This window comes from Eurosta solidaginis, chromosome 2, assembly GCF_040869045.1.
Source record: "Eurosta solidaginis isolate ZX-2024a chromosome 2, ASM4086904v1, whole genome shotgun sequence".
Taxonomy (NCBI): domain Eukaryota; kingdom Metazoa; phylum Arthropoda; class Insecta; order Diptera; family Tephritidae; genus Eurosta; species Eurosta solidaginis.
This window is the reverse complement of record NC_090320.1, coordinates 300,289,535-300,299,410: the sequence shown is the minus strand read 5'-3', so window position 1 is coordinate 300,299,410 and position 9,876 is coordinate 300,289,535. Positions and strand designations below refer to the sequence as shown.

The 9,876-nt window shown below is 34.7% G+C and overlaps 1 protein-coding gene across 1 annotated transcript in view; it reads right to left on the bottom strand.

The window, feature by feature from the left end:
• Nucleotides 1-421: 421 nt before the first annotated feature.
• Nucleotides 422-9,876, bottom strand: part of LOC137241307 (transmembrane protein 87A) — a 28,097-nt gene continuing 18,642 nt past the window's right edge. Inside the window, exons 5-10 of the mRNA XM_067768771.1 lie at nt 4,947-5,117; nt 4,597-4,880; nt 4,229-4,438; nt 4,038-4,158; nt 3,818-3,971; nt 422-968 (exon numbers count right to left, since the gene is read on the bottom strand). Coding sequence (XP_067624872.1) covers nt 739-968; nt 3,818-3,971; nt 4,038-4,158; nt 4,229-4,438; nt 4,597-4,880; nt 4,947-5,117 — 1,170 coding nt within the window. The 3' untranslated portion in view covers nt 422-738. The remainder of the gene's footprint in view (nt 969-3,817; nt 3,972-4,037; nt 4,159-4,228; nt 4,439-4,596; nt 4,881-4,946; nt 5,118-9,876) is intronic.

The window sequence follows — 9,876 nt, the reverse complement described above, 5'->3', positions numbered from 1 at the left end:
AAATATCTGAGTGAAATTCGATCTTTATCTTTTTGAATCTCTTTTCAATTAGAAAATTTACCATATGATATTTATCTGTCTTTCACATTGAACTTTTGTTCTTTTGACTCTTTCAGCCACGTAGGTTAGTTTACTAAATATCCTCCCCCATATTTTATCATTGTTATTAGAATGGTCTTCACATTCTATAGAAAAAAACATTTTATGTTTCAATTAAGATTAGGTAATCAAATTTGAAATTTAAATTAGTCAAACACGTTATCTTATGAGTTTGGTGCAAACAAGGGGGACCTTTAATTAAGTTTTGATTTATAAGCTCATATCAATAAATATTTAAAGGACAAATTTCTATATAATAGGCGTGGTTGAGAAAGTTAAGTTGCATAAGCCCTTAAAGCTCCAAATAAAAAAGAATATATAATTTTTACTTTTGTTTGTGCATAATGAAATATATATTTTATTATTACAAAAACATATATTTGGTTCGCTATTAAGCCAGTTTTTTTTTTTAAATAAATATTAGCTATTAATTAAACATACTTAATTCAGCGCTTACATATATATTGATGTATGTATGTATAAGGTGTGTCTAACTTACAAGTACATAAAAATAATTAATACAGAAATAACTTAACTCATGAAAAAATATTGAAATCACATCAACATATTTTTTCTTGTGTATATCGTGCATTGTTAGTAGATACATTTTTAAATAAGTTGTTTTTCCACAGTCTAACTTTATTGCATCTTCGAAACTTCGAATTTCGTACTGATGATTTCTTCGTCTGAGTCTAAAACTGGTAACGCTGGATCTGCTATTGATGATGGTATATTCTCTTCCACCCAACGCAAATCATCCTCTTCGGTTGTTGTGGCACGTTGCATATTTGGTGGTGTTTTCGCGCCACCATTCGCATAAGAATTGCGCATTTTAACGCCATATGCATCAGCGACAAATTGATCTTCCTCTGGTGAGGAAATATTAAGAAAAAAATAAGGATAGTTTATAATATTAACATACATATGTTTGCATTTTTATTGGTGTGTTTTGTTTATATCTATAGCTTTAATTAGGTTTTTATTTAGTTTACATATCCCAAAATAACTTGGTGTCAAGGGCGCATGCAGGGGGCCGTTGCCCCACCCTTTCGCGAACTAACAATACAAAACTGAAAGTTAAACATCAACGACATAAAAGGTTTTCAGTTCCTCACCTTTATCTAGTCTCCCTAATTTGTTCTCTAAGTGAAATGTTTACGCAGCAAAACAATCCTAAATCTTAAAGACATTGAAAGCAAACTTGCCGATGCCAAGGTTTGTTATAATTTATATGGTATTGATATTGAACTGGAATTGTGGTACAGGGCTTGCCAAAACCAGGGACCAACAGATTTTATATGTGCCTTCGAGAAGACAGCATTCCCTCCAAAGATAAGAGAAGCACTTGAAATTCTGCTTGCAATGCCCTGCACAACCGCAGCTATGGAAGGCTCCTTCAGCACTCTATGGAGGGTAAAGACGTGGTTGAGAACAACAATGGCAGAATCTCGCCTTAATGGTAAATAAAGTTTTTTTTTAATATATTTATTGTATTTTTATTTTTTTCAAAGGTTTATCTATGCTGAATGCTCACAGAAAATTGGTAGCGGGAAATGATACGGAGTTAAAAGATCTAATTTGAGATGAATAAATACTCGAAGAATTAAACTTACTTAGCAGGTTTTTGAATACTCAGAGAATGAGTAATGCAATTTAAAATACATTTCTGTAACTAAATAAAGTATGTGGAAAAATACAATTTTGCTGAATCTGCAACTCACTTGTGGGATCACATTTCTAAAGTAATTACACCTTGTACTGGTAACTCAATAAAATTTTGATGGTAAATATTTTAGGAAGCTCTTGATAAATAAATAAAAAATTTAACAGGCTGCCAGAACCCACAACTTGGTCTGTAAAGCAGGCCTACCTAGACGTCATTACTCTTTATACTTATAAATACGCTATATATGAATCTGAAATAAAAAAATAAAAAACTGCCCTCCTTTGTGAAAAGTTGGATACGCCCTTGCTTGGTGTTAAGGTTTATTTGGACCCCGTATAGGAGTGTTTTGAAAATAGGCGAAATAGGACGATATTCGATTTCGATATTAATAAATGTGATAGTTCATAACAAAAATTGAGACAGAATTGTGTGGTAGATCACTTCATCTTTTATTGCTAAGGTAGTCTGCCTTTCTAATTTATTGCTAATGTATTTTTTATTTTTTTAATCTCATATAACAGATGAAAAGGTACCCAAAAATTATACCTAACCTCAAAAATATAAAGAAAAAAATCACTTCATGCATCAAAATTAAGGCATCGAATCCTTAAATATTTTGGGATCCCGGGTTTTCGGGATTTTTATGTAATTCATGATAAAAACACTTACAAAGTATAACCGTTCTCTCTTCTGGGCGGCCATGACTTTTTTTTTATGTTTTTGCGCAATATAATAGTAGTAATGTCAGAAAGGATTATCTTCAGGTGCTGAAACTGTTATTCCTTTTATAATATAAGTCCTTGCAAAACTATTAATTTTGGACTTTAAATATATTTGGATCAAGATAAAAATTATTTTCGGATTTTTATTTTTTGAGTCCGATAGAACTAGTTAAACTCGGACTTTTAAAAATAAAAGTCCGGATTTAACTTTTATTTCCTGACTTTTAGAAATAAAAAATAAAAATACAGATTTTACTTTTATATGTGGACTTTTATGGAAAAAGTTCGAAAATAAAAAGGATGCATGATTCGACATGATATTGCTACAGGGATACCTGGGAACTCAAACACCTAGGACAATTTTTGGACCAGGACTTTTTCGACTCCAAAAAAAAATAATTATTATTATTTTCCGTCCCTGATTATCTTTGTAGATGTTTTCATCAAGATCTAACGTATAACAATATGAATAGTTTAACAAAAATATTTATTAGAAAAAATTCTGTTTTTTTTTTTACATCGTATCATTGAAGTTTGTAACATCTACTAGGTAAAGAAAATTTCCTGTGCTTTTGAAATTGAAACTAAACAATTAAATCCCGAAATCCCGTTTTTTTATAGGTAATCCCGAGATTTCGCCATGGCGAAATGGCTCGGGAGGCCCGGGATTCGGGATCGACTTTATCGGGACTCGACACCTCAATCAAAACGAGTGGGAATACCTTTGCCGCGTTAGCAGTTCCGCCAACTTTTTATGTGCACCTACGTACTTTATCGCTTTATACTTTTTTCGAAGATGTGACTTCGAACGCTATGAACTTAAAAAGTAAAACATATATGTGACCTGGAATCATGAGAGGGACCTATTGTGCGAAAAAAAGTTTTCGAGAAAAACGCGTTTAAAGTTTTTGTTTAGCTTGACTCTGTGTAGCGGCCGGCTGTTGTGAACGAATTTTGTAATTAAAATTTAAGCAACTTCCCGATAAGCTACAAGCTTGAAACTTGGAATATAGTTCAGAACCCGATGACAATGCAATAGTAATAAAAAATCCGATAGGGGGCGCATGGATCGAAATATTTCAAAAAATCGTATTTGTGGTCCGATTTGGCTTTAAATGCGATAAGAATCACTCAAAAAGTGAACAACCGTATTTTCGACCAATAGGTCCCTCTCGAAAAAAAGTGAATTAGATTTTATACTTATTTTAGACAATCTCAGCATTTCCACCCCATTATTCCAGTAATTCAAAAACGACTAAAATTTCTGAACCCAGTTTCGTACGAAAAATTATATGGGAAATTCCTAAACCAACATCTCATCAGTATTTACCATCGTCATCCTCATCTTCAGGCGCATCGAGCAATGGTGTAAAAGCATAACGCTGATTGTTATTTGTAGGACGCCACAAAATCATTATCACTAATAATAACACCGAAAAAAGTATATGCCAGAAAGCAGTATCTATCCATATATTACGCCAAACCTGCAATAATTAAAGCATATTAAAACCATGTATATTTTTGGTTTTCGTTAACCACAATTCACTAACCGGTGTACAATTTTGTGTTTTGTGCACATGCAATGCATACAACATGAACAGCACTGATGCGATAACCGCAAATATTAATGTATTTGTGAAATGCCTATAAAGCGTTAATTTAACCATATTTCTATAAGAACAAAAATATTAATATAAACACCTTTGTTTGTTGCATGTTGAATAGTGTATATTGCAAATACCTGCGCAAACGCAACGTTCTGGTTGTTTGCACCAATGAGGTGAATATCCACCAACAAATGCCTGTATCCAATACAGCTAAAGGTATGGCGGCGACTAATTGTTCATCAGTTTTTGTGCTTGTAACACGCAAATAACTTTCAACGCAGGCCAAGACAAAATAAAGTGCGCCAACACCAACTACACGATGAAGCATTGGACCCAAGCGTGGTCTACAATATAATAAATATATATACATATAAAAGACGAGAAGCAAATAAAACTTTTGAAGAAGTTAGTAGAGATGTTTTTGCTTGCGATGAAAAAAACACGTTTAAGGCAAAATAGTATAACTTTGCATTTTATGGACACAAGTGTTTTTTTTACTCACTTAACGATACCAAATCCCAAACTCATGATGATCACAAGCATGCGAGCCAAAGTGCGTTTGGCACATGAAACGAATTCAGCTACCAATTCTGCCCCCTGTACAGGTATACCTGTCGTATTCAATTCGTAGTATTGTGCATAAAAAAAGGCTTTTTCTAGCATGCCCAATAATATGACACCACCGATCCAAAATTGTATGCGCAGCAAATCACGCCATTGCATAAACGACACCAATAACCAAATAAGTCCGAAAATTACATAAACCACACACATGGCACCATAGAACTAGTGTGAACCAGTAATTAGAACATGATGATTTAGAAAATTGAAAATTTATAAAATCCTACTTACCACTAATAATGGACGATCAATAGCGGAGAGATAGCCGCCATCGGGCCCAATAATATCTACTTGGATTACTGCACTAAATACATCGGCCTCTGAACCTTTTCCAGCTTCAATTTTCAATGTCAAATCATAGATACCATCTCTGCCGATGGTAATGATAGTCTTTGGATATGGCTGAAAGATAAGAAAATGTTGGAATATTCTGCATTCGTTTTATATCCCAGCGAGTTGTGGCTCGACTCTATCTTTAATTTTATCCAAATCACCAGTAATTTTTTGCCGAGCTACGACCAGCTAAGTTAATACTGATAGTATTTCCAACCGCTATATTTAATTACATGTAGATCGAATTTTCAAATGCATGAAGCTCTTCGTTGTCTGTGTCAATATTTCAATAATCATTGCAACAATATTGATACTTGTGATCCACTTTACAGTATAAAAAAATTTATACTCACTGCCTTGAACTCGTAACTGTTTCAAAATTAACATGTTAAACTAAATTCTTTTGTATTTCGATTGATAAGCATAAGATTTGTCAATCTTTAGATTAATAAATAAATAAATACGATTTGATTCGGGTGGGTGGCTTGGAATCACGTCCTTTCCAACCTCCCACACATCGGAGCCCTATTTATTGTGTCTAAAATGTACATCAACTGCTCGAAATCACGTCCATTCCGACAGCACTCTTAATCAACTCCGTTGCTCGGCATCACAGTCCATACCGACAACTAATAATATATATACATATTCATGTATGCTTCTGTAATTTATTCTGTAATCCGTAATTATATTTAGTCTGATTAATTGTTAAATTTGTAGACTAATGAATAAATAAAAAAAAAATAAAATAAAACAAAATTAATAGTGAATTCGGATTCAGCACATTAAAATGCCTTGTTACCGACCCGCCAACTTATTGATGTCTTAACATCTTTGATCACGGTATGGAGGAATCTTGCATGTATATGGAGGATCAATGTAGAATTTAAATGCATTCGAAATATGTAATATTGGTGTGTAGTACTAGAGAATGTATAAGTGTAGGCGAAGTGTGTGGTTTTGGTATGCTGTATGGACAAAGAGTTTTTATTTTTTAAGAGCCGTCACTCGATACTTTGGCAACAACAAAGCAAGCAATTCATGCCGAGTATTTTCTCAAGAATGTTTTGGTTCACTACATCCTATATATTTATGCAGTATAGTAATTTAATTAATTAATTAATTTAACGCCATCATTAAAATAAAGGTAACGGTGAACCACCTAACTTTTATCAAAACTTATCAAAGGTAGTATCAAAAGGCCCTTTTCGACCTCCGTTTTGAGAATCCAAAAGCGGAAATTAAAAATTTTGTTTCTGTCGAAAGATATTTACAACAACAAAATTACCCCGAGAGGGTCCGAAATATGGGGCCCGATCCATATTTGTTTGCGCAGAACAGCTTTCTACGTTGGCGGCCTCAAAAAAATTATCTTGGGTGGGTCCAACACCGGCTTGCGGATGAAAATTAAATGCGTTAGACGAATGGAATGGAGTGAACACATAAAACTTTGCAATTTACGGGAAAATAAAGTCGCTAAATTTACTAAAAAAATAACTTAAAGTGATGTGAAACTATTTTTATATAAAAACTAGAAGACCCGGCAGACGTTGTCCTGCCCTAAATTTGGCCAATCTGCATACATTTTAATAAGCTTTTTCCGTCTGACCACATTTTGGCCTATATCCCGAGACCATAGTCACCCAGGGGTATGAAAATTACCCTCTAATAAAGCACTCATCAACAGCTTACATTTGATATCCACATTTTATAAACACATTTTAGGGGTACCCGGGTCCTCGTTTTCGCATATATCTCGAGACCCTAGTCACCCAGGGGTATGAAAATTATCCTCTACTAAAGCTCTCATCAACAGCTTTCATTCGACATCAATATTCTATAAACACATTCTAGGTGTACCCGGGTCCACTTTTTGGCATATAGCTCGAGACCCTAGTCACCCAAGGGTATGAAAATTACCCTCTACTAAAGCACTCATCAACAGCTTTAATCTGATATCAATATTCTATAAACAGATTCTAGGGGTACCCGGGTCCACTTTTTGGCCTATATCTCGAGACCCTAGTCACCCAGGGATATGAAAATTACCCTCTAATAAAGCACTCATCAACAGCTTTCATTTGATATCCACATTCTATAAACACATTCTAGGGGTGCCGGGGTCCACGTTTTGGCCTATATCTCGAGACCCTAGTTACCCAGGGGTATGAGAATTACCCTCTACTAAAACACTCACCAACAGCTTTTATTTGATATCCATATTCTATAAACACACCCTATTGGTACCCGGGTCCACGTTTTGGACTATATCTCGAGACCCTAGTCACGCAGGGGTATGATAATTACCCTCTACTAAAGCACTCATCAACAGCTTTTATTTGATATCCATATTCTATAAACACACCCTAGGGGTACCCGGGTCCACGTTTTGGCCTATATCTCGAGGAAATATGCTGTTTTGAGTATTTTCCCGGCAAGTATTAGAATTTTTCTCACCTTTTATACCTTCCCTAGACCTCCACGAATAATTCAAGACCAAGATAAGATAAATCCGTTCAGCCATTCTCGAGTTTTAGCGAGACTAACGAACAGCAATTCATTTTTATATATATAGATTTACCACTACTGCAGTAAATAATTATCAATGTGTTGGTCACATTTCGCGTTTTCCATCTACCTTTGACAATCCCTATATCAGAAAATGAAAAAAATAAAATCAGCTGATGAGATGAACCAAGCCTATAATTGAGCCATGAACAAACGCTAATTAATAATAATAATAATAATAATAAACCCAACGGATTAATACCCTCCAAAGCCCGCCCAACCGACACGAGGGGCGCATCCGCATGACGCACGGATTTGTTTTTGTTTTTGCCGAGTTGTTGATAGGCGGAGGTTTGTTAAGCGTCGAGATCTAAAACTGCTCAGCTACAGAATAAAGATCATCAGCTGAGTATTATATACATAACAGTAGAAAATTATACATATAGTAAATTGTTAAATAAGTTAAGGATTTAGCATATAAAGATTTAAATTTTTTTTTTATTTTTATTTTGTTACGAGTTAAGATAGGATAGGACAGTTTTCCTTATAGTAAAAAGTGAATCCGTTATATCAAATGAATTCGAGTGAGAGTTAAAATCATAACACAAACACCGGAAAGGTTCATTTAATTCGAAGTTAGTTCTACACTCCCTCAAAAGAAGAGGTTTGTAATGTCTTGACGCTCGTGATGGGACATTGAAGTTTACTTCGTTCAAAAGAAAGGGGCTAGAAATTAGTCCATTCAGTAGTTTAGCCATAAATAATACTCCTAGCATTTCTCTACGGCTAGCGAGAGTTGGAAGATTGATAAGCCTTAACCGACTAGTATAAGGTGGAAGATTATATGCAGAGTCCCAATGAAAATTCCTTAAAGAAAAAAGTAAAAATTGCTTCTGTATTGACTCAAGCCTATCTGCATGAACTTGATATCGCGAATTCCAGACTACTGATCCGTATTCTAGTATCGGCCTAACTAATGTGGTAAAAAGGGCTTTGGTTACATAAGGGTCACTAAATTCTTTAGACCATCTCTTCACGAATGATAGAACACCTCTAGCCTTATTGGCAGTAGTCATAATATGAAGGTTGAAACTAAGTTTAGCATCCATCGTAACTCCCAAGTCAACAAAATAATTTACTGATGCAAGACAAAAATTATCAATTACGTAAGAGGCTGCTGGCAAAGATCTCCGAGAGAAGCACATGAACTTACATTTACTAATGTTCAGCGGCATTGAATTCGCGTTGCACCAAGCAACTAAGCAGTTTAAATCCGCTTGAAGCAATGGACGTTCTTCAATAGACTCATAAGACCTAAAAAGTTTTACATCATCAGCATATGTACATTAAAATTTTGGAATATTTTATTATGGTACAGATATCATTAATAAATAGCAAGAACAGAATTGGACCGAGATGACTGCCCTGTGGGACGCCAGAGGGAACATTAATGACCTCTGAAAGAGTATTTTTAAAAATTACTTGTTGCGTTCTACCGCAGAGATAAGAAGATATCCACTGAGTGAGACCTGGTTGGAAACCAAGTCGATCCAGCTTGTGGATAAGCAATGAATGGGAAACTTTGTCAAATGCTTTACTGAAATCAGTGTAAATAACATCGGTGTGAAGATTTTCTCTAAATCCATTAGAAACATGCGTTGTGAATTCAAGTAGGTTGGTAATGGTAGATTTGCCTCTACAGAATCCGTGTTGAGAGTTTGCAATCAATGCAGAGATGGAAAATGTTAGCTGATTAGTAGCAATGGCTTCAAACACCTTTGGGATGGCAGACAATTTTGCAATTCCTCGATAATTTTCTACACATGACCTACTGCCGTTTTTGTGGAGGGGTATTAGAAAAGATTTCTTCCAAGCAAAAGGAAAAACTCCATGTTTTAGGGACATGTTGAATAAATCAGTTAGGGGCAGATAAATGTGTTCTGCACATCTTTTGAGAAAACATGTGGGAATTAGATCAGGACCGTATTTATAAGATTCCTTCAAAGAAGTTAAATATGTAAGAACCTCTTCTGGAGATATTGATGGAATATTAATTGCGTTAAGTGAGTCAAGTTCATACGGGTATTCACTAGACAAAGAAATTAATTCAGCGGAATAGTTAGATTTGAAAAATTGTGCAAATAAATTAGCAATAACTTGATCGTTGCTAGAGAAATCATCACGGTATTTCATACCAGAAGGAAAGCCTTTAACCCTACGTTTAGAGTTCACGAAATTATAGAAAGCTTTCGGATTGCAAGTTATTTTCTTTTTCATGGCACAGAGATAGGTATTGTAACACTTTTTATTTAATTCAAAA